The 26,225-nt window shown below is 32.1% G+C and overlaps 1 protein-coding gene across 1 annotated transcript; it reads left to right on the forward strand.

The window, feature by feature from the left end:
• Positions 1-9: 9 nt before the first annotated feature.
• LOC129216985 (protein SEC13 homolog) lies at positions 10-19,490 on the forward strand. Its single transcript, XM_054851209.1, has 9 exons — positions 10-147; positions 287-330; positions 1,827-1,942; positions 7,536-7,687; positions 9,752-9,885; positions 11,889-12,046; positions 14,710-14,830; positions 17,671-17,811; positions 18,755-19,490. The coding sequence occupies exons 1-9, from the start codon at positions 138-140 to the stop codon at positions 18,836-18,838; spliced, it is 960 nt and encodes a 319-aa protein (XP_054707184.1). The 5' UTR covers positions 10-137; the 3' UTR covers positions 18,839-19,490.
• The last annotated feature ends 6,735 nt before the right edge of the window (positions 19,491-26,225 follow it).

Raw genomic sequence — 26,225 nt, forward strand, 5'->3', positions numbered from 1 at the left:
CCTGTAGCCGCGCCGCGTGTATCTTTCATTCTTGTTGTTTATATATACACGTAATATTATGGTATTTAATTGAAGAACATTTTAAATAACATTTTACATTATTACAGTTTAATACCGGGACATTTTCTGAAGTCATCATGTCATCTGGTAAAACAATTTTCAGTTATCCATAAATTTTAAATCATTTTATACTTAATTAATACCTTATAGAAATTTAAATTGCTGTTTTATTATTTGGTAAGTAAAATGAATTGCACAAACTAATAAAGGTTTTTCTTGTTTGTAGGTAGCATATTGCAGGATGTTGACACAGGTCATGCGGATATGATAGTAAGAAAATCTTGTTAATTGTTTTAATAATTTGACTTGTCAACGAATGTAATGTTAGTTTGAAGATACAGTGAAACCCCGATTTTACATTTTCGGACATGTGATGAAAAACGTTTGGGGATATTTTGATAAGTGGGAATCTGGCGATCTTTCTTTATTGGCGTAAGTGGGAAAACGTAAAATTAAGAGCAGTGTTAAAAATGGAAACATATTGTTTCAAAATTGACTCATATATCTAATAAAGTAGTTGGGAAATGTGTAAACTTTACTTGTTTTTTGTTTTAGACACAATTTCATTACGATCTGTATTTAATTTTTTTTTTTTTCAAAATTGTCTTAGTCGGCATTCATCAATAAAGAGTTTTTATTCTTAGAATCGCTTGAACATATGTAGGTACACCCTCTCAATTATTTCTTCGTCTTCATCATTATCATCACAAGCGGGCAGTAAATTTGATAGTAAAGGAATTTGGAATGGGAGGAGATGATACATACATCACCAACTTCTGGAAAATTTTTAATAAGAATGTCACAATATTTTTAATTTTGTATTTTTAATAAGAATGGAGCTCTAGTCTCCATTTGTCACGAAAGAAGATTACCGGATCAGAAGAAATCCTTCTTGCTGAAGGTAATTAGACAGAACAAAAAGAATGCCAGAGCCACTTCAAACAGCTATGAAAGAAATTTATCCTGAAAAAATAGAAATCCAAAAAAAAAGAAAAATTGTGAGTCTTGTAGATGAAAAATTATTTCGATCTGTTTGGAAAAATGTATTAAGCTGACTTTCTGAAAACAGGTAATGAAAAATTCGAAATATTTTAACATTATGAGTATAACCTTTTCAGGAATCAGTAGAAAGTAACGTATGAGACGTGCAACATAACACAAGCAACAGAGTTTAAATTTACAATTTTTTGACCGATACAAAATAGCCATTGGCATTTCCTTTTGCTGCAAAATACATGTTCTTGATTGTTAAATGACTCGCCAATAATCCACCCCGTGAATAATCGGGAGGTTACTGTATAATGTTATGAACACTAGCATCTTATTCTTTTCTTTTTCTTGTGAGCTTATTTTTCTCTCCCTGTTGACATTAATAAGTTAATAAAACATAAGAATTCAAACAATGCTGGTTGAAAAGTAACACATAACTATGTTAGTTTACTGTCTTTTGAAAGTTCAAAAGTATTTTCTTAAATTAGTGTTTCTTTAATTATTTATATGGTTTATAGATTGAAACAAATTTAGTCTTTTATACTAAAATATTGTTATTTACTTCTTTATGAATATTTTTTAAACTTTCTAGTAAAAAAATTTCTTATACAAAATATTTTTCTTTTAATGCATTGAAACTGAAGTGAAATTTTGACTTTGTTTTAGGTGAACTTAACCAAAGTGATCATGATTGATCTGACTTCATATTTTGTATTTAACTGTCATAAGCATCATTTTAAAAAGCTACCATGTTTTTTTTTCTTTCTATTTTTTAGCATGATGCACAGATGGATTATTATGGTATACGTCTTGCTACTTGCTCTTCAGACAAGACGGTAAAAATATTTGATGTTCGAAATGGATCGCAGAAAATTGTTGCAACACTGAAAGGGTTAGTTTGATGTTTGTTATGTTATTTCTAGTGTCTAATCACATGGACAAATATCTCAGGCTTGTGAAGAACCTGGAAGGCTTTAAATTTTCACAAAAGTCCTGGAAGGTTTTTAATTTAAAAGAAAACAAAACTTTTTCATGAGCTCTTAAAGCTAATACAAAAAGATTTAACATGTATTTGGCTTCTCATGCAATTTTTTTGTCATTTTTTAGTTACTGCTTTGTTGCAAAAGGAATTTCAATGCACTTTTCCTTTCTCCTAGATATTTGTTTGTCTAGGAAGACTGAATTTCACTTTAATTTTTCATGAACATAAAAGTTTAAGTTTTCTGGTTGTTTCTGAGATCAAACAAACCACTAGACGTGGGTCCCTAGCTAGAAAGAGGAGAGGGGGGATCATGGCAATGCATTTAAATTTTTAGGGCAGGGATTGTTGGGTTCGTAATTGTTCTGTGAAATGTTTAGCACATTTAAAAAATTATATATATTAAGTGTCCAGTTGTTGTCCACTCATTAAACTTGATATAAACATTAAAAAAAAAAAAACCTTTAAAATTGCCTTGACTTTTAAACAAGCTTTGCTTTTAAAGTTGCAGGTAGAATTGATTTCTAGTGATCCGTTCAAATTGTAAAGCATTTTAACAAATAGCAACTTGTTTAATGGAGGCACGAGGTCACCCTTCCATCCCGTAGAATTTGCTTTCGGCTTGCAAAATTGAACTATTAACTTATTTTCTTTTTTGATAGAAACATTTGTCATTTGTTTTAACTTTTAACCCCCAAACAAAATAAAATGCAAAGATCAAATAAACATAAATTTTTGTGTTCACAATGTTAAGAATACTTTCTTTAGGCATTCTGATATCAAAACCTATATACAAATACAAATGTGACAACCAGCAACAGGCTCTGGGCCTAGCTAGGCTGGTCCTAGTCAGTTTATAAGTCCCCAATGAAGATCAATGGCCTTCTTAAAGCTATCCATCCCGTTGCTCATTATCATCTCTTCTGGTAAGCTGTTCCAAGTGCCCACAACCCTACTAAAGAAATTAATTTTTCCTAATTTCCAGGTTAGCCAGAGTTTGGAATGGCTTAAAACCCAATGTCCCCTTGTCTTTCTTTCCCTGAGAAAATTTAACGCATTAACATCTTTCATTTTGATAAATTTAAACAACTGAATCATGTCCCCGCTGGCTCTCCTTTGCTCCAGGCTATACATAAATTCTATAAGCATACTGTAGTAAACAGCATTATAAAAAATAGTAAGTTATTGGAGGCTAAGTAAAAACTTTTATTCATATCATTGGCAGCAGAACTACTGACTTAAATTTTCCTTTTAACTACAGCAGAACTCCAATTATCTGAATCAATTGGGACCCCTTTCGGAAAGTCAAAAATTTGGGTATTTGGATTGTCTCAAAGAGCCCATTTAAATTCATTAGGTACTGTTCTTTATGCTGAAAATTATGGGAGAAAAAATCATTTCTAAAGAAAATTAGCTTTTGATTAGTTGAATGAAAGGCAGTACTTTTGCATGTTAAGTGTACTGAGAAGTGTTGTACATTAGTACAATAAGTATGTACAGTGTTCAAAATGAAAGTCGTTGTTTGATGAATATCTTGGTTAAAAAGCTATTTGATTAGCTTCACAGAGGGAATAGCACATTATTTTGTGACTTACAATATTTTTCTGTCTTGAAATTTTTCAATGAAGTTTGGAAAGCGATTCGGATAGTAGGAGTGGATAGTTGTAGTTCTAACTTACGTTAAAACTGAATATTATAGTAATTAAAAGTACTAGTGAAACCTCCAACACCCCAAGGGAACAAGAAAACATGTCAAGTTAATACTAGAAAGACGACGTTTTCGGTGTACCTAGTAAGACTAGCAGCGGTCATTTTGACAGCCATACTTAAAATACTGTAAATTTCTTCTTTTCCGGATTTTTAATCATAGATAAAATTTGCTTCGATACATCAGACTAAAATAACATTTTAATTATAATATAGTCTGCAAATCAATCTCAGGCAGTTTTATTTAAGTTTTATATTTGATCAAGTGAAATACACATGCTTAACATAATTGGTTTTGAGAAAGAGTAAATTTGTACAAAAAAGAGGAACTTTTGTTATCATGTGATAACAAGAATTGTTCACTATGCATGTGATTGTTTTCACAATATATCGTACATTACTGTCTCTTTTAGTATTTAGAAAAACTCATTGTTATCACTTTGCGTGTATATGAGCAATATTGTTTTTTTTTTGCAGTCAGAACAAATGTTCGTAGATTTATTTCCACGTTGTTCCATTTGATAATGTGTCACTTTTTCCTACGGTAGTGACTTTATTATCTATAGCAAAATTGATCAGTGGAGGCAACTTGGAGGAAATAGGAGAAAATGTAGAGTTCAGTTTTTGAATATATGTTTTTTTTTCTTTTCCTTTTTCCCTTTTTCTTTTACTGTTTTCTATATCTGGTGCATCAGTTTTTATTAGCGTGGTTTCTTCTGGCTATTCTGAAGATCCGTCTTTTTCTGCAAATCAAGGTTCCGAAAAACGTTTGCAACAATCTGATAAAATCAGGATATTTTCATCTCTAGGAACATATTCCTCTTCAAATAAGTCAGACTGTTCATCCAAACCAGAGTATGTTTTAGGTAAATCTGCAACAGTTTCAGAAATTCTTGTATTACTGATAAGCTCGTCAATGAATCCTATGTTCAAGTGCTATTGCTAAAAATTATTCTGCTAAATTTTGCTTACCAACGATTCTTCACGACATCCGGAAGAGAATTATGAGGCTGAGCAATTCAATATCATTGAAGGAAATAAACATCAATGCTTCAAGCAATGCACCTGTTTTGGTGCCAAAAAGAACTCCAGCACAAATTTTTGGAATCCACATGTTTATATCTACTTCTTTTCAGACCCAAAATAATTTCACGTGTCCCAGTCCCATGCTTTTCACATTACTTTGTCAACATTTCCTCCTGTGCAGTTAACAGAAAAATGAAACCATGTGATCAGCAGGTGTTTTGCATTTTTCTAACAGTTCAAAGAACTAAACCTGACCAGCTGGTGCTAATCAAGCCTAAAAGAACATTACTCCCCTGACACCTAACAAAAAGCCACAGTACACTTATCTAATAAGAGAAAGAAGAAGAAAGCGGATTCATAAATGAAGGTTCATTGAGCGGTCAAAATGACCGTAGTCAGTCTTTCTAGGTATAAATATTTATAGTGACTATAATAATCAGCCTAAAGAAATAAAATGTACTGTTTTAAGATCTTAATAAAAAGTTATTAAACGCAGCAAATATGTGCATTTGAAAATTGTTTGCGATCAAATTGACCGCTTCCGTCTTTCTAATGTTAAGCAGGTGTCAACGTTCTGAGGTCCCATAATTTAAACTTAAAGTTTCTTTAGTATTCTTATTTGCTTTTACTTACCATTCAAGTTATAAAAATCAATTTCAATATACAGTGAAACCTGTGTAAGTTGACCACTTGCGGTGCAGTATTTTGCTGGCCAACTTAGACAGGTGGACAACTTCTAAAGGGGCCTAATGATTTTTTTTTGTCATTTCTTGCACCATGTATTCATTTTTTGACTAATTGACACTTACTCTTTCTGTTCAACTCACTTTCATTGTTTAACATTATGTTGAAACAATAATTTAAAATGTTATTCAAATATTTTTAGAGGTTATTTTCTCAGAATGGCGTATAATGTGTCATGTAAAATTAAAATTTATGTGAATTGATCAAAAAAAAAAAAAAAAAAAAAAAAAATCATTGTTTATAAAAAGTTATTTGATATTAATAGTTCCTAAAAATTCATTGCTAATCAAAAATAACAAATTTTTCGCTTATTTTTTCTCTCGTATATATTTGATACATTTATAACCATGATGATCTACTTTTCAACAAAATAACTCTTTATTGAAGTTTGGCGCACTTATTAGACACTAGTTTAGGAAATTCCATATGTGTCAGTTAATTTTCTCTGGACTTCTCCCTTTTCAATTAATTTTAATATTTCATACTTTTTATCAATCTCAAGTTCAACTAACTTTCTTTTTGAAGCCATTTTATCTTTAAACTATAACACAAAAAGCAACAAGCTGGACACTCATAGTTCTAAAAGGCAGTTGAAAATGAAAATGTCCTATTTCTTTATCCCTTGCACCAGAAATACTGCAATGCAAGTAACTTTTACTCTAGCACAATTCCAGTGTTACCACAAAATATTGCAACTGAAAAATACTTTGTACTTTTCTACTGACACATGTTTTCATTGAACAGAGAGTACAAAAGGTAATCTCAAATAGAACAGCAAAAGAAAAACAAGTTTGGAGAATAAAAGGGTTCTTAGTAGTTTTCCAATGTGGTTAAACTTACAAGGAGGTTTAGTTATGTTGCTGTTTTATTTAGTTGGTAAAATGCTGGTTTGGCATCAAAAATATTTTTGGAAAGCTATAAAAAAATAGCAATAAAACAAAATAATTTGCTAAATTAAGTTTTAAAAAATAAACCAAATGGTCAACTTACAAAGGGTTTTTTACAATACTCCAAACCAAATTTGGGGTACACTAGTGGTCAAGATAGAAAGGTGGTCAAGTTACAGAGGTTTTCCTTCATTGTACAAGATAGGACTAATTCCATTCCTGACAAAAGCAGTCAACATAGACAGGTAGTCAACTTACAAAGGTGGTCAACTTTACATGTTTTACTGTATATATATATTTTTTTGTTTTCTTTTTTCTTTTCTTTTTTTTTTTGAAGGTTGCATGCAAAACAATTAGTACTGATTTGAAGATAGTTCAGTAATCAATCGTTTTTGAAAAGAGTAAGAGCTTCTTTTCAGTGAAGTCTATTAAGAAAAAAATTTTGCTCACAGCGCTTTTAAAAAAACATTAGCTGTGGTGTCTTTCTCTCTGGGACTCCCCGGTGTACATTTCTCCTCCAGCTCTTTTCTAGTTATTGGACTAACCAACAACATAGAGTGTGGATGTCGACTACCCAGGCTATGGATAAAATCCCCCCTACAAGTGCTTTTTCCAGAAAATAATTGATTGGCTCTGACTGAGAAAACTCAATGTAAAATTATCAGGAATGGTTAATGTGAAAGAATATTAGCAGCAAAAAGTAGTTTCGAATTGCAAAAAGTAGACTTCTAGTGGTTGATGTAAATGTGTGTCAAATTAGAAAATTTTTTTCCTGTTGACATTTGCATTGAGTCAACAGTCGAGAAAATGAATATCGGCTTAACGAGGTAGTTGAGCTATCTGCATGTCAAGTTACTAAAGTTTCTCTGAAAAAATTATGTATTTATGATCAATGTTTTTTCATTATACAGTGAAACCTGTGTAAGTTGACCACTTGTGGTACCCTACTTTAGTGATCAACTTAAACAGGTGGTCAACTTACAGAGGTTGATTTATATGATAAGGGCTAATTCCATGCCTGAAAAAAGTAGTCAACTTAGAGAGGTGGTCAACTTACAAGGGTGGTCAACTTTACAGGTTTTACTGTACACCATTAGTATTTTCAAGAATATTGCAAGTAACAATATTGTGATTTATTGAAGGCATGATGCACCTGTATGGCAAGTTGCATGGGCACATCCTATGTTTGGAGTTCTTTTAGCTTCTTGTTCTTATGACAGAAAAGTCATCATCTGGAAGGAAACTGATGGCAATTGGGAGAATATTTATGAATACAACAAACACGACTCCTCTGGTAAATATGCAACAATGTGTTTTTCAATCCATTTTTTTCTGTTTTATTTTTCTGTAACTTTTAAACAAAGTCTGGGTAAAAAACGTACAAAAAAAGTACATAGAAAGCTTGAGGTCTTTAATACAACAATGTGTTTATGACTTAGAAAAATACTTACACAACTGTGAACCTTTCCTCCAGCATTTTGGAGAAGTTTTCTGCCCTCAAAGTGTTTAAGCCCCTTAAGCTTTTGCCTTTCCTAGTGAAGGATGAATCATGATTTTAATGTCTAAAGTTATCTTTGGAAACTATACTATTTCTATTCAAAATGCTTCAATAAAAGGCAGGGTGGTTCAAAAATCAATATTTTATTTGAAACCTTATAGTTATTGAACTATTTACAAGAAAATAATGCAGTTTACATAAAAATGCTCAGAAGCATGGGAGGTTTTTATTTATAATTTAAAAAAAAAGTTTTATATAACTTACATTATTCACCAAAAAGTGACACTGAAGTGGAATTAATAGAATAATATTACAATACAGTTCATTTTGATCAATAAAACTGTTGCAATATTATAGCTTTTTAATGTGATTTTCATCTTTGAGAATTACAGTCAGCAGACAACGGAAAACACTGCACAGCGTCAAAAAGCATTACAGAGGGCATCCCTGGCACATGAATGCATATATAGCTTCTTTTAACTGGGTCAAAGAAATGGACCAGTTTCTATATACATGTGATTGTAAATAGCCCCACAACCAGAAGTAACAAGGCAGGGGTGGAAAATCTGCTCCAATTTTCAACTACTGATACAAAACGGCCAAATTCGCAATTTTTTCGTCAAACTGCGGAAAAAATGCAATTTTATTCTCCGAAAACATGCACTACAAGAAGAAAATAACAGCTGCATTCATTTTTGTTCTTGAAAGCTAAGAAGCTACAAATGAGTAAAATAGGGTGTAAAGAATGCGCCGAAAATCATGTGCTGTGCTTTTTAAGTTTCAGTCCTTTTGCATCCTGTACATTTTTCAATCATTTTGAAGAATTGCAGTTTTTTTGGCCCATGCTACTTTAAATTGGCTTAATTGACTTATTGTCTCTCTTATCTTAAAAATTGTTTCATATTTTGAAGTAAATTAAGATGTAGGGGAATGTTGTGCAAAGTGAGGTAGTTAAGATAACTTACTTTTTTCAAATTGGAAATTTGTTCTGAAAATTATGGTACATAAAGAAAGAACAATATGTTTAATAATATAGCTTGCATTGTAACTTTTTTTTTCAATTTCTGGCCTTGAATTTGTATACCCCTCCCCCCTTCCCAAAAAAAAAGAAGAAATTTTTTCATTACTTTTTTTATGGGACAAAGCATTTAAAAAACAAATAAGCTTAATATTAAACAAACGCTGCACTGTTTATTAGTAGGTCTCAATTAATATTTAAAATGTCAATAGCAAGAAATTTATCATTTAACAATAACAAAAATAATTTTTGAGTTACTACAAAATATTGCAATTCGTGTATCAATTTTTGAAAATTGCTTGTATTATCATATTCTTTGATTTTCAGAGGTAATTTTTTCTTAACTGGAATAAGCTACATGTGTTAGTACATATTAAAAGATTGCTAGGTTGGTGGTGTTAAAAGCAGAGTAAATATTTCACCATTTCACTTTACCCCACTTACCCTACTTGTAACTTAAAAATATATGCACAGAAAAAGTGTTCAAAGAGTTCATAAAAATATTAAAATTTATTTTTTAAAAACTGCATTAAAGCTGTATAATCACTTTCCACACATATATGCATCCATATCTTTTAAAATATTTAAAAAAAAAATCCTTTAGCATATTATCTATTGGCTTTTTTTTCCATTATAAGCAAAAAACCCCTTTTGCTTTTAAAAACTTCTGTGCAAACCCCACCGTTCTACTGTAAATAGTTCAATAATTATAAGGTTTTGAAAAGTCAAATGACGTTTGGGTCACCCTTTAAATCCCCATCCCTCCACCTCCCATTACAAAAATTTCTTCTTGTGTTCCCTGTAAAATCATGATTTAACTTCCCCATTGTTTCTTTTAACAGTAAATTCATTATGTTGGGCTCCCTATGAATTTGGTTTAATTCTTGCTTGTGGAAGCTCTGATGGTTCAGTATCTGTGCTAAGCAGCACAGGTGATGGCAGATGGGAGACTAAGAAAATTCACAATGCCCATACGGTAAGTTATGTTGTAAAATGTTAATTATCTTGTATAAAATATCTTTCATTAAGTGAAAAATGCAGTTTCTGTAAAATTTCAGTTAAATTATTTTTATTTTATGATGCACATCGGGTTTCAATTTTAGTAGGATGTTTAGTGACAAAGAACTCTTTGAACGTCCTGGAAGTAGAAATTATCCATTAATTTTTGTAAAAACGTTTCATAAAAAATCAATAAACATAATTTCCAAGCATTCAAGGCTTAAATCAAATTTTATCTGACTTCTTTGTTTGATGTTTAGATAAATTTTTATATTTAATATAAAAAAGTTGCTTTAAAACTGCAAATACTAATGCCTCAGTGTAAGAGTTTATAAAAAGAGCATGCTCAACAAAGATGTCACCAAATGATAAATGATGAAATGCATTATTAATTGCTAGGAGCAATTTTTTAACTTATTGAGGAATTTTTAACTGTAGCTTTGATAGAAAAGGAATTACTTGAACCTCTTCAACATTTGCATTGTAATTATTTCATACGTATGACTTTTATTTGTTGATATACAGTGCTGTATTTGGGAAAAAAATTGTTAGAGGAAAGAGGAACTAGCCTTGGGGTTTGGGGGAGGCTCACTAAAAAAAGATGTGGTTTAAAACCAATTTACATAATATTTGCATTATTACTTTCTTCTATATCTAATATATAGAAGTCAGTATTGGATTCGTGCAAATTTTCGAATTTCGAATTTTGACGGATTCGAACGTTTTGAGGTGTGCTGAGTCCATTTCGACTATTTTTGGAAAATGTCTGTCTGTGTGTGTGTATGTGTGTGTGTCACCAGTTTTTTGTGGCTGCTCTACAGCAAAAACTACCGCATGAAATCGAACGAAATTTGATACACATATGTGCCCCTATGTGAACTTGTGCCCATTGGTTTTTGGCGCGAATTCCTCCAGGGGGGGTGGAGCAATGGGACGTTTTTTGAGTTATGTGTGATTGCTATTCCTCAGGAAGTAACTGGCGGAATCAAACAAAATTTGGTCCATATGTTGCCATTAACAAGAACAGGTGCTGATTCAATTTTGGTGTCAATAACTCAAACGGGGGTTGAGCTATAGAACGTTTTTTGTCGTCAATTGTGACTGCTGTATCTCAAGAAATAATGAACGGAATGAAAGAAAAATTTATCGGCAAGTAGTTCTTAGTGGGTATAAGAGCTGATTTTATTTTGGTGTCAACAGCTAAAAAGGGGGGTAGCGCAATCGCCCGTTCTTTTTTTCCATTGTGAGTGCCCTATCTCAAGAAGTAATGCTACGTTCTGGTTGAAATTTGGAATATATGTGAATCCATATGTAAACACGCTTTGGTTCAATTTTGACGCTAATCGCTCCAAGAGGTGTTGATTTTTTTTTTTGAATAAAAATAGCTTTTTTAATGCAACATAAGAAAGATAAATCGTAATAGATTGTCGTCTGCGTATTTCTCGTGATTTTAATTGTATGGAAATGATCGGAAGTATTATCTCAATGATTTAAAATTTTTAACTGTTGCCATCTAAAATTTTTAACTGTTGTTTGTTAACAAATAAAATATTTGTAATTAATTCAAGCAAGGCTTTTAAAATAACTTTCAAATTTTCGCTCTTTGCTTTGCAATAATTCAGACATTGGGATGGTCGTCAAGTTTTTGCAAGTGTAATTTTGTTTTTGTTGGGAACATTGCTTCCTCGTCAAGTATGGGGAGGGATCAGAAAAAAAAAAGAAAAATATAGAAGAAAGTTTCGTAATGGCCACAACATACTAGTTTTTATTATAAAATACCATATGTTGCAGTGACAGCGCCTACCCATATTCCTCTTCCCTGTAAATACAGCTCTGTTGATTTAAGTAATTTTGTGTCTCAAACATTGGTTTCAATTTTGCATTATAATATTACTTTTTAAACTTTAGATTCCATTCATTGTTATGTTACAAATTATATCTCATGAAAAGAATTAAACATTTATATTTGTTATTTTTTAGATTGGATGCAATGCTGTTAGTTGGGCTCCTGTTAATGCACATTTAGTATATTCTGGAGCAGGAGACTATAGTGCAGTAAATACAAATAGTAATGCCAATTCAACCAAGCGTTTTGTTACTGGTGGTTGTGATAATCTTGTGAAAATCTGGAAATATGTGTAAGTCATTTATGAAAGTGAGTCAGTTATTTAGACTTTAGAAAATAGATAATTTTGTTAATTTGTTCTAGTGTTAGAATACATTACCATTCATTTGAAATTGTTTTTTTTTTTTTTTTTTTTACAATGAGACCCCCCTCCCCCTTTTTTGAACTCAATGTTACAATGAGACCCCCTCCTCCTTTTTTGAATACGTAATTATATTTGTGCATTCATGAGTTTTTATATTGGGAGTTGCCTTTAAAAGATTTATGCATGAAATGCTTAATATACTTGTTTGAATTTTGACAAGGAAAGCTTTTCGTAAACTTCCGTTACTTCATACCAGGAAGTGATAAAAATGAAGATGAATGGTAGAGGAACATGGGGTAAAGTGAAATGGTGAAATATTTCCTCTGCTTTTAGCTCCAACTATCTGCGTATTATTTTAACTATGTAGTCTGTTCCAGTCAAGAAAAAAGTACCGTCGAAGATTAAAGCATTTCTTAATTCAGTCGATGCTCATTATAAGGACCATTCCACTATAACGACCTGTGGTAAAAGCTCCAACTTTGTCCCTATGAACTTGCTTTCCGTATAACGACCAGTCTATTGTCTAATCCAATACAGCGACCGAACAGCTGCATGGTGTCTTCAGTGTTCAATCCAACTTTGATGGGGGGGGGGGGGGGGGGGGGTTGGGGCTGTAATTACCACTCACCACAGCATAAAAAAAATAAAGGGAGGAAAAAAAGTGAAATTTCCAAATTCCTAAAGAAAAGGGGTTGACAAATGTAGTAGTTTGGTGTTTGAATCACTTGGTTTTTAAGTGTTTTTCTGCACTCGGCGAAGTTGAAGTTTACAAAGTGGATATCCTTACAGCTTTGCACCTCTCTAAAGCATCAAGGAATGAAATCTCAGAAAAGACCATCACGCAGGGCTAGAAAAATCTCAAACATTTTAGATGCCCTGCCAGGCATGCTTGTCTAAAAAATACATGCCCAAATAAAATTTTTATATGCCCAGTTTTTTTATTGCATATTAAGAAAAGAATTTTTCGAGGGACTCCTGGCTGTTTGTGTGTTATACATAATTCGATAATAAGTTTTTTCCCAAGAGTTTAATTTTTTCAATACCTAAAGTCATGCTTGAATTTTATCTGCAGAGGAAAAAAACAAGAAGTTCCGTCTAGAACTAAACGAGCCTACTTTCCCGTATACCCATACTACTTTCTAGTACCTGATCAATATTCTCAAAAATAGCTAAAATCGCAAATTGTTTCAAACATGTTTTTTTAATATTTTAAACTGATTTCTAGGAATAAAATATTCCTCACTCATCTAAAAAATTAGATGCGTAAAAAAATAAATAAATAAATAAACGAGCAAATAAAATAGCAGCACCTTTTAAACAAAGCAGCTAATAAACTTTTTTCCAGTAAAAAAAATTCTTTAACAGCTTTCAACACGAAAAAATACTAATTAAAATTAATAAGCTCATTAAAACAAATCTATCATATTAAAAAAAAATCGTTTCTTTTTCCCCTGGTGCCAAAAATAATTTTCAAATGAATTAATGCATTTACCAAAATAAATAAAAACAATAAAATGTAAACTTAAAGAAATAATTTTCACTGTCAAAAAAAAAAAAAAAAAATCGTCTGCGCATATCTTTATGTAGAAACATTTTCTTCAAAACATTCAGAGACTTCGAGTTTATCCGCCGAAAACTGAATACCTATATTAAAACTTTAGCGTGAAAATAAAAACAAGTCATATCAACACTAATTATTTCAAGTGAAAACCATAGCTGCAGAGTCAGAGTCAATCTCATTTTGGGATAAAATCGGAGTCAGTCATTTGTCTTCCGTGTATAAATTTTTGCCAAAGCTACGAAGTCGGAGTCCGATTAATTTTCGGGCACAAGAGTCGGATTCGGAGTCAGGTGCTCCTAAATTCTTGGAGTCGGGAGTCTGGAGTTTGGCGTCAAGAGCTATTTCCAACAAAATTTGTTTGAAATAAATCCACATTCAAGTACGGAATCTACATTGACTTTCAGTTTCCCCGGAGGCGCTAATGTTAAGTTTTTTAGAACTGTTCAAGATTGAACAAAAAATAGTTCAAATCAAAAAGTCAAACATGGGAATGAGGCGTCCTCGCCGAGATCTTTCGAACAAAAAAAGTTTGTTCGAATCGGACTATTGATTCAAAAGTTATGGGGGGGGGGGGGGGGGACAGACCGACAGACATTTTTTTCCCATCTCAATACCCTACTTTCCAATTTTTAATTTTTCGATATTTATTTAATTATTTTACTTATTTTTGACTTTTTTTTTTTTTCGCTATATTTTTAAGATGCATTAAGCCTTCTTTCATGCTTTTTTCTTCTTTTTCTGACTTTTACTGGGAAAGTAGGCTAAAAACAAACAAAATGCAGTTCTAACACCGATTTTTTTGCCCATAAAATGGCTGCCAAGACTAGTTCAAAGAGAATCATTTTTTCCTTCGCAGTTCTGTAGGATGATCTATCTAGTTAAGTGAGCACGAGCGAACCGGTTCTCATGTCTATGATTAAATACCATTTCATACATTTAATGTTGATATTTCTTTTTCCTCATCACTAATCTAATGCATTTTGACTGATAGATAAAGAAACATTAATGAAAGTAATTTTCAATACTATAGTGACAAAGAAGATACTTGGTGTGAGGAAGAAAAATTGGAAGGCCATTCTAATTGGGTCAGAGATGTTGCCTGGGCTCCTTCAGCTCATTTTGGCCAAAGTGTGATAGCGAGCTGCTCACAAGTAAGCTAATATTTATTGAGATATTTTTGTAATTTATTCAAGAGATACCATGCTTTTATATGGGGGGTGGGAGGCACACCTCCCTAAGCCATCAGCAACTTGATCCATCCTCATTCTGTTTAATAGTTCATGAATAAAATGTGAATGATTGTTTTAAACTTTTTAATACATTAATTATATTTAAAAATAAATATTTGAAATACTGCTTCCTTTCATTGCTTAGGAAATTAATTAGTAACTTTTATGCGCTACCAGGTGCCTTTTTCTGTTCCAATTTAATGCCTTTTATCGACACCCAAGCAGTTTCAGAAATTTTTCACATCGCAAACCTGCCAACTCCCCTATTTTTCATGAAAGACTCCCGTTTATTGTTCATTTCTCCCGGTTTTACCTTTAAGTCTCGATTTCTCCCGTTTTCTTCAGATTTTATTTTATCATCACCCCCCCCCCCTTATATTAACCCTAAAATGGTAGCCTGTATCCGCCCCTGCTTTTATATAAAGCATTGAATATACACTGTCAGACAGATACAGTTGAGTTTTTTTTTTTTTTTTCATAGATATAAAATTGCCCTAGCCCAGTAACATAGATATTTGAATCAGTTAGCAAAACAAACAATACAAGATTGAAATTCATAAAATACTCCTCCAGTTCAGTTATTCCATCCGAGGACTGCAGTTTCGTGCATTTTAGCACTCATCAGCCCGGAGTAGGAAGTAACTGAGCTGGAGGCGGAAAACCACTTAAAGGAGCCAAGAGAGCCAAACAAACTTAAAGCTAACGTAGAATTAGCACACCAGACGAGTGACCGCAGCAATGGTGCGGTTCAACTCAAAGATAGAAGAATGTATTGAAAGAATTTTATGTATGTGTGCCTTAGCCCTGGCTTAAGGTGGTAACTTACTGCAAAATACCTAGCTTTGCCTTCAATCTTTGAGTTGAACCCCACCATTGCTGTGGTCACTCGTCTGGTGTGCTAATTCTACATTAGCTACCAGTTTGTTTGGCTATCTTGGCTCCTTTAAGAGGTTTTCCACCTCCAACTCAGTTACTTCCTATTCCGGGCTGATAAGTGTTATAAAGCACGAAACTGCAGTCCTCAGATGAAATAACTGAACTGGAGGTGTATTTTATGTATTTCTGCCTCAGCCTTGGCTTAGGGCAGTAGCTTACTGCAAAACAAAATTGTTTGCTGCATATATGACAGTTGCTTTTGATAAGTAACTAGCTACTATTGGTTACTGTTTTTTAATTAATCATATAATAATTTATTAATTTTTAAAAAATGCCTTTTTTTTTGTTAAAATTATTATTTTTGCCTGAGGAGAGGCAATCATCTTCCCCTGTGCCTGATTCAAATGCATAATGTTACAAGCAGCAATGCTCCAGCTACCATTCTGTTGTAACTTATAACTTAAGAGAAAAATTGACTCTTTCTCTCGCACACAAAAGGCATCACTCTGTATTACTTTTCTCCGGCTATAGTTCCTCTCAAAAAGAGACCCATAGTTGAACTAAAATCCAAAAATATCCAACAAAAACTCTCTCAGTTCTAAGTATTATTGTTTTTTCTTTTTGATAATATGCTTGTGTAATTCAAAGTATCGTCGCCTCCGAGCAACACTTAGACATCTAATCCCATTAATAACACTAAAATATCCTACTGTTGTCTGAGGCGACAATAGATTAAATTAGTATGTGGAAGCTAAAAAATGGCTTCATTGCAACTCATCAAAGAGCAAAACTTGCGAATTGACCAATGATTGCAGCTGAAAATGGCCCATGTTAGATCTAGCTGATATGGCTCCTTGCAAAGACAAAAACGGAAAAAACTGACACACTATTTTAAATGGCAGACATTGGCCAGAAATTTTATTTTGAATTGCTGACATATTTTAGTTTCAAAAAGCAAATATCTTTAATTTCATAATTTATATACTCCTCTTAAATTCACAAAATTGTTAAAAAAATTAATTGTAATTGCATTAAATTGTTGGAAATGGTCATTGGGGGCTAGACTAAAAACTTTAGCGACCAGTGAGCAGAAATCTTTATTGAACCTTGTCGGCAGTTCCGGGTTTGACAAGCATCAGACAGAAGAGCCCACTAGTTTAATATTCACTTGTTGTATATAGTTTTGTTGCAAAAAAAGCTCTAATTTTTAAAAAAATATTTCAAATATAATATCGAGCTGCTGAACAAAGAGATGCTGTAAGATACGGAAACTTGAACTCATCCTCATAAAATAGTGGCATTGAATTTCTTTTTCACTGAGCACATGGCACATTTAAAAAAAAATTGCTGAATTGAAAAAACATAATTTTACTATATAACTTGAAAAAAAAAAAAAAAAAAATCCTCTCTATATGCTGCATGCATTGATTTTTTTTTTTTTTTTCCAATATTTTCCCTCACAACTTAATACACAACAAAATTGTGTGGTAGAAGCATGCTCATAAGTACATTTTATTACAATTGTTTGTTTCTAATTAGAATACGAAAAGTGTGGGGAAGGTGCAGCATATGTAAAATAAAAAGTTACCAAAAGTTAAAAGTTTTTGATAAGTTTTCTGCTATTGGATATGTTTATATTGATATCTAAATTTGAATTAAATGGAGTTAAAATACAGAATGAAGCCTTTAACACTCGATCAAAAATATTTTGTTCCTTGATGTAAATATAAAATCTGCAAAATGAAAAATGATTGTAGCATCAACCATGTTATTTCATACATCATTAGCTAAAATTTTGTATGTTTTTAAAGTTCTTCTAGGGAAAATGTTTTACTTATTCTCATAAAAACTCTGATTTTTGACTGTTATTTCTCTTGTTTCTGTAGGATAAGAGAGTAATCATCTGGACAAAAACTAAAGAGTCATCATGGAGTCCCAAAGTATTACACACATTTGATGATGTTGTTTGGCATGTTAGTTGGTCTGTGACTGGAAATGTCTTGGCAGTTTCAGGTGGAGATAATAAGGTACTTTTTCAAATTCCGTTTCATGCAAATTCCGTTGAGTGCAAGCAATGTAAAAATAATTTGTTTTTGTGTTTTTGGTTTGTTAAAAACTTAGATCTTGCAGAGTGTCATTGCTGCGAGGAAAACCTAGAGAATTAAATGTCAGGGAATTTCTCAGTTGTGGAATAATGTGGATTTTTTTTTTTTTTTTTTTTTTTTTTTTTTTTTTTTTTTTTTTTTTTTTTTGCAGGGAAATTTTTTGAAGTGGATGGAAACACATGGGTGTTTAGGGAGTGGGAGGAGAGGCGTGAAGTAAAGTTTTTTTTTTTTTTTAAATGGTATAAAAACAAAGTGTTTGCCAGTAACTTTCGTCTGTGTCAGACATGGGCAAATGCGTTAAATGGTTAAACAACATTTTTTCAGCACTCTAGTAGGATTAGGAACTCAATTAGACACAGTTTTAGCACCAATAGATGTTGTGAGATTTGGTCATCAATGTACTCAGTTTCGGTGCTATCAATTGACATTCACTAATGTACTTTTTCTAAGAGCTGGTTTCATTACAGTTCAATATAATTTGGTCGTAAGTAAGAATGTGTTGACTGATTGATTATAATATGGGTAATGCTGTTTATAATATAGGAAAAACAGCTTTTTTTTTTTTGGAAAGGGGATATCATTTTATGGGCCAAGCTTAAGCATTCGTCTTTTAGAATGTGTTATCTTTGAATTTTTGTATTCTTTGAATTTTACTGTATTTGACTCAGTATAAAGCTTTAAAGGAAAACCTGATATTATAAATGTGCATGGTTATTATAGTTTTAGATTATAAAGCTGTATGATAAGAAAATATATGTAAGTAAATGTTTTCTTTAAAGGAATTTCTAGTTTTGTTAACGTTTGGACTCTTATAGATATGCTAGTGTTGAATTTCATGTAGTTCACATTTTCCATTTCATTTTAGGTCACACTATGGAAAGCTGTAAATGATCATCAGTGGGTCCGTCTAAATGATGTAAATAGATTCCAGGAAGATAGGAAGGCATAATCAAATCAAGAAATGATTTTAAACCGGTAGCATAAACATTCTAAGTTTTCTATCAAGAAGTTAGGATCAAGCTGTTTAAAAAAAAAGACTTCTTGTTCATATAAGATCAATTCGTCTGTTAATTATTTTTATTTTGGTGGTTATATTCAAAATGTGGTTAATTTTGAATATTTTTAAATAAACTGTTTTCTTTATTTGCAGTTCATTATGTATAAAGATTGTTATTTTTTAAGAGTGAAAAATAAAACATTTGAAATGGCTTTTTAAAAGCTGGAAAGGAATTTGCATTGTTTGTTTTCAGCATAAGCTTGTTTTATTTTATACATTTGTTTAGGGTAAAAATAAAACCAAGGTTATGCATTATGTAGCACATTTGACTTTTAATTCTTTAAAGAAGCTTAGTTATAGTTTTTGGTTTAAAAATTATTTAAGGTTTTAGCAAATGTATTTTAAGCATTTTAAAATTTTCATTTTATTTTAGGCTAAGTGCATTTATTAAATTAAGTGTAATTTTAGTTTTGTACTAGTCTCAGGCATTTTATTTTTTATGATAAAAAGTTTGTTGCCATAATTGATGTGAATATTTATTTGATTTCATTGTAAGGACATTCTTTAAAAATTAAGTTACAAATAAAAGTACTATGTTTCTGAACCTATGTCTTTATTTTTTGTATTTGACATATTTGTATCAAGATTAGCGTTCAATGACAGGTAAACCTAAACTTTTCCTGTAATAGTTGGTAAGAAGCATCCAGAAGAATACAACAGAATAGAAAAGTCCATCAGTAAACTAACTGAGATCCTGAAAAAAATTGCAGTTGTGACTCTTGTTGTTCTCAAATTATGATTAAAATTTCAGCCCACTTGTCAGCCTATAATTTCTATCACAAATTGACTGGTGTCCATTAATCTCAAGGAAAAAAGTGCACCCGCTCACCTAGTGTTATCTTAGCTGCATTCAATCTTAGTTTAGTGCTAAAATAGAGCTCAGTGTATGTTCTGATCTTATGTTAAAGACATCAGGGAAATAAAAGTTCTGTCTTCATATTTGGGCAGTTCTCAAAAGGTGGGGGCAAATACAGACCTAAACTTTGAAGCTTTAACACCAAATAACTTTTATTTTAATTCACTCAAACATTTTTGAGTAAAATTATAATAATACTGTAAAGAGACAAGAATTGGAATTATGGAAACAATATTCTTCAAATACCATTTAAAAAAATGTTCTCTTTGCGAAAAGGCACAATTTTGGGCATTCTAAACATTAACTGACACAAGTTTGCGATAGTAACAAACTCATTTAAGCAAACAAAATGGCTGCAGCTCATAACTCTACAAAATTTTGAACATGATTATCTGTTGTTGTACTGGTATTTTGGATAAAATGTTTTCAAATAACAATAATAAATCGACATCTAAAAGGCAATTCTTTAAGAAATAGTTCTTTAATGTTCTAGTATTTAGGTATTTTTCTTCTTTGCACAAAAATCGCCAAGCAAACCCCTATTGGCGACAACTCAGTCCACAATAAGCAAAGGGTTACCAGCAGGGAATGGGGTAATTTCCAAAATTTTTAAAGTATTTTTTTCTGAAAGAGCATGTTTAAAAACATAGGTCTAACCATTTTTTAAATAATTTGTTTAAGTTTAATATTTAAAAAAAAATACTTAAATATTGGTGCGCTTTCATTGTTTAAGCTTCTGCTGATGACATCACAAATGATGAAATGCCATTCAGTGTCACCATTCACAGAGCAAAATATTTAATTATCATCTTTACTCACGTGTATTGGCAACGATATGGTTGATAGCAAGCGTAGAGCGTAATTTTAATTTGCTTCTTGATTATCATAACGTAGAAATGAGATAGAAAGATGCGCCAAAGAGCATCATCAAGACCACGCCTTGTTTGAAAAATCGAACATTCAAAAAAATCAATTAAAAAATAACTGTTGGGAAAATGAAAGTATTTTCTGGGTCCATGTTATTATTATTATTATTTTTTTTTTTTTTTTGCTTATTCTATCAATTTCAGTGACAAAAAGTACTACTTTTGACTGAAGGAAACAACCCCATTCGCGTTTTCGTCAGCTGCGTCAGTTTTAGCGACTTTATCACCTGCGCTGGCAAAATGGATGGGGTTTTTTTTTTTGTGTTCTGCGAAACCGTAACGAAATTTTATTTATGTGAAGACCAGTATACAGAGCCACTCAAGTAGTTCATTAATCCTCTTTATTTTTAATTGCAAAATTTAAAAAAAAAACATTCGAAAATTTGAAACTTACATTAAGATGATGTCCAAAATCTGTTACCTACTGGAGAACAACGTCCAAAATTTGTTACCTACAAACGGATCATTAAATCTGCTAATTAATAATTTTTGTAAATACCTACTGTCTTTTTATGTTTATGTATGATGTTCTAGGTGTACATATTATGCAATAAAAACAAAGGGTGTCAAATTTGAAAATTTTAAAAATTGCTCAAGAATTAACTTTTTTTGTTCCCATCTTTTGAGAACTACCCATTTGTCAAAAAGCAACCAGATTTCTTTTTTGGGGATGTTGGTTGATAACAATCCTATTATGTGCCTCCTCATAGCTGCCAATGCTCCTGATTTGAGATTTTGAAATTTAACACCTTTTCCCAAACTCCCAAATTTTCATTAAAAAATAAAATTTCCTATGAAGGGGATTTTCATGCACTCTCCTCCAAGGCTTTTACGTCCTTGAAAAACCGTGAAAAGTGCTTGAAAACCTTGAAAAACTTTCTTAGTGCTGAAATTCTTTCAAAAATCATTGGATTGTGCTTAAAACGTTTAAATAGGTATTTCACTAATGCAACTTTCTGAACATGTGTTCGATTTTCAAAATCACGAAAAATTGTTACCGTGTTTGGGATTTCAATCCTTTTGCATCTTGTAAATATTTTAAAGTTTTTCACAATCAGAAGCTATTTTGACCTATGGTACCTCAGATTAGTTTATTTTTTGTTTAATTTCGATATATAAAAAAAGCTATTTTGGAAACCATGACAACATTGAACTTCCCGTATTTCGCTGAAAATTGCTCTTGTTTTTGAAATTTCAATCTTTTTGCATCCTGCAAATATTTAAATATTTTGGTTAATCAAATAATTATTTTGCATATGCTACCCCGATTAGCATATTTTGTGTTTAATTTTATTAAAAAATAAATTTTATTTAATGGGAAACATGCCAACATTGAACTTGATTCGTGAAAATTCGTTCCCCTTGTTCCGGGTTTCCACCCTCTTGCATCTTGCAAATATTTTTATATTTTTGGAAATTAGAAATTATTTCGACACATGCTACATCAGATTATCTTGTTTTTTTTAATAACTAAAAAATTAATTACTTTTGTTTTGTTTAATTACGTATATGCTTATTTAAATTTGCAATTTTGATTCTAATTTTTATTAGCTAATTTTCGGTTATTACAGACTTTTTGAAAAAAATTTAATTTAAGCAATTTAGCACCTAACATTTTAATTTAAAGTTTTTATTTTAAAAGTTGAATTATATAATTTTATAAAGTTGAATTTATAAGTGTATCACACATTTTCTTTGTCTGCTAAAATAATAAATTTATGTAACAATTGTTTTGGTTATTCACTGGAAATCCAGTAGTGTTCATTTATGCTTTCATCTCTCTACTTCTGATTTTCACCCTTTACCTCAAATGTTTAAAATTACTATGTTTGTTGGGTTGTGGGCACTTGGAACAGCTTACCAAAAGAAGCTGTAATCAGCAAAGGGGTAGATAGCTTAAGGAGGGTCATTGATCCTAATTGGGATTTAATAAAATGACTAGGACCAGCCTAGCACGGGCCAAGTGCCTGTCGCTGGTTATCAACAGGCACTGCGCCTGGTATGTAAATGCACGACTTAATAAAATATTGTAACCTAAGAAAGGAATTGTATGTATATCAATAGTAATTGTTGTACGTATGTATATTTAAGTAATAGGGGTCTTAGTTTTAAAAATTACTCCCCCCATCTCCCCCCGATTAGCTCTTTGAAACTTACAAGGGATTTTTTTATGAAATTGCAATCACACCCGAACATTATCGCTTCTCTAAATTATATTTCAACAATAACCCATTTCTTCCCCAAAATAAAACTACTTGTCATAATGAATGTCAACTTCTTTTGAAACTTTTCAATTCGGAAATATGAGTCTATGAACCTGAACTTGCACATTTATTGACAATTACAAGTTATTCAGTTAAAGCAGGCTCAAGTTTACATTCAGAGTATTTATCACTTTTTGAGCAGCTTTTGCGAATTTTGAAATGTGGAGACTGGAGTTGGGACTTTCATAAAATGTTTTCTTTCTTACTAATATTTAAATTTACTTGAGGACAAGTGAAATGCCTAACTGCCTGAACAACTAATACATGCATACGAATAATTGATTTATACTTTGAATACCTGTAAATAATTTGTCAATCTCCAATATTTTTGAATTTGATAGTGCAACCGGAAATTACCTTCTGTGTGGTATTTTTGACCCTAACCACCCTTATATGTGTATAAACTATTATCAATATTAGAAATAAATGTTGAAACCGGGGGGGGGGGGGGGGGGGCTTTAAAACCTTCTCTTTAGCTATTCCATTGACCTTAGATATTTTGGTTTCTTCCCATAAAAGTTAAAAACATTCATGAAAGTTTTTTTTTAACATTAGCTTACAGATTTTATAAATTATGCTTCTTTGAATGTGAAGATTGCAAAATTAAACCTCATGAGACCTGCTCCTCAATATGACCGAGCTTTTCAGACATTTGTAGAAAAACTTTCAACACAGTATAGATCTTTTATTTCAAAGAGTCTCTTGTCGTAGAAAAGGCAGTTTTTTTTTTTTTTTGCCTTGAAAAGTGCTTGAACTTTTTTCTCCCTGAAAGGTATGAACCCTGACCTCAATTTACAGATTTCAATGATAGCAGCTACAATATATATACGTACTGCACAAAAGGGATTGCTCAGTGCATCCTATCCCCCCCCCCCCAGGAGTTGTATGCAATGTGGCTAGAATGATGGTGCAATATACACTGCTCGACATTGAAAATGCAACACCAAGAAGGAAAGTTCAGAAATTTATGCAAATTTTAGAGTAGACGTACATCACTGAGTTATGTAAATGATGTGAAATGCGCAGCTCTCCATTTTCAGTGTCGAGCAGTGTATTTAGATTGTTACTAAATAATGACAAAGAAATTTATATTATACAAGTAATTAAGTTAAAAACATATTTATTTGGTACATGATTTTACAGTTCAAAATATAATTTTACAAAATGTTTAAAACCACATTGTTTCATATTGCACATATTGATCCAATGCATTTATTTCATATATACATTACACATACTTGAATACATAAAAGAAATATTTATCATTTTGTGTTAAATATGTTTTCTCGTAATGTTCATATCGTCACCTCAAAGCAACAGTAGGATATCTTGCTGTTATTCTTGGGATTGGATGTCTTACTGTTGCTCTGAGGTGACAATATGCATTCTAAAAAAAAGCATTTTGCATTTTAATCAAAATTTGCTATTCTGTACGCATTTCTCATTTCCTCTCTATAAATCACTTTTTTTTCTAACGTCAAATATTGAAGTGCTTTTATTTTTTGTTTGATTCAACGTCACACACTGACATGCACAAATGCATGTAGTGTGCATAATATACATGTAAGTATGGAGATGATTTGCTGTGTCTCAATTGTTGATAGGTTGTCAAAATTTACAAGGAACTTCTAACTCTGAGCATCAGAAGTCTTTAAAGAGCATTAAGTCTCTTTCTTTGACTGGTGTTGTTGGCCTGACCTTTTTTTCTTGATAACTGTCAAAATACCGTGTGTCTCCTGGGTGACTGATCTTTGGAACCACTGGAGCCTGTAGTTTGAGTTTTAAAAAATATATTAGAAGTTAGTAAATCATTTATCAATTTTTAAAAAGTGATTTATAACACATGAGTTACTAAAATAATTGTTCTATTTCTAAATGAAATTTGAATAAGGATATTAATTGACAAAAAAAACGTGGCAACAGTACATTCTGCTCTAAATTTACTGAATGCTAGAACTACAGAACATATGCCTTGTTCTGTAAGTTACCACCCTATAGCCAGGGCTAAGGCAGAAATATATGAAATACTCCGCCAGCTCAGTCAATTCCAGCCGAGGACTGCAGTTTCGTGCTTATTAGCACTCATCAGCCCGGCATAGTAGTGACTGAGTTGGAGGTGGAAAACCTCTTAAGGAAGCCAATAGTGCCAAACAAACAGGTAGCTAATACAGAATTAGCACTGTCCAGATGAGTGACAGAAACAATGGTTCAGTTTTCTGCTCAGTCTTCACTCTTGGCTTCCTTAAGAGGTTTTCCACCTCCAGCTCAGTCACTCCTATGCCGGGCTGATGAGTGCTAATAAGCACGAAACTGCAGTCCTTGGCTGGAATTGACTGAGCTGGCGATGTATTTCATGTATATGCCTTGTTGTTCGCACAGTACAGCCTATTTTAGCTCTAGTGCCATAAAAACTGATAGATATGCTTTTGAATGAAGCTTTAATTCGTCTTCTACTTGAAAAGCAATTAATGTTCCAGTTCCTGTCATATAAACTCAGTTTTTGATAATACTAGACGAAATGTTCGCTTATTGCATCAGCTTGCTTACTTTTTACGTTAGTAGAAAAATGGACATGTTTGCGTCTTCGTGAAAAGCGCCTTTTTGGTATTCGCATACACATTCATTCTTGTACACTTATAGGATGCTCAACAGGAGGAAGGGAAGCGGGTATGACCTAGACTGAACCAATGAAATTTTGAGGGGGTGCTTTTAAGGTGTTTTTCTTTTCTGTGGGGTCTTCGTGGTATTTGAGAAGAGGGGTGCCAATGCTCTTGGCAGGGAGCACTCCTGTTTATACCGTGCATGTAGTATGATATTTTGCAAAAATTTCTGGTGAGTTTTGATGAATACCCCTGTTTAAAGGAAATAGGAATTATGAGACAGGGACGCCCCTAACTTAACTTTTCAGAGGGGGAAATTCTCAATTTACTGAATAATGGAATAAGATTATGCATACGCAATCTGATCTGAAGAGACGTCAGACATCATCTCTTCATATTAAATAAAAGTAAGGTTTTTAAGAAATTCTGGAAGGAAGTCTGTGGCGGGCCTGTGTCCAGGAGACCCCATAGCACTTACAGCCTCGAAATTTTGTACAAAATTACTTCGAGTTCCGGGTGGTTTGCACCTGGGGTTTTGTTTTTTAAAATTCAAATTCGTTTTTTTGTAGTTAATTTTTAAGCTCAAATTTCATGTAAATTGCCTATTAAAGAGGGAAAAAAACTAGCACATAT

Source organism: Uloborus diversus, chromosome 2, assembly GCF_026930045.1.
Source record: "Uloborus diversus isolate 005 chromosome 2, Udiv.v.3.1, whole genome shotgun sequence".
NCBI lineage: Eukaryota > Metazoa > Arthropoda > Arachnida > Araneae > Uloboridae > Uloborus > Uloborus diversus.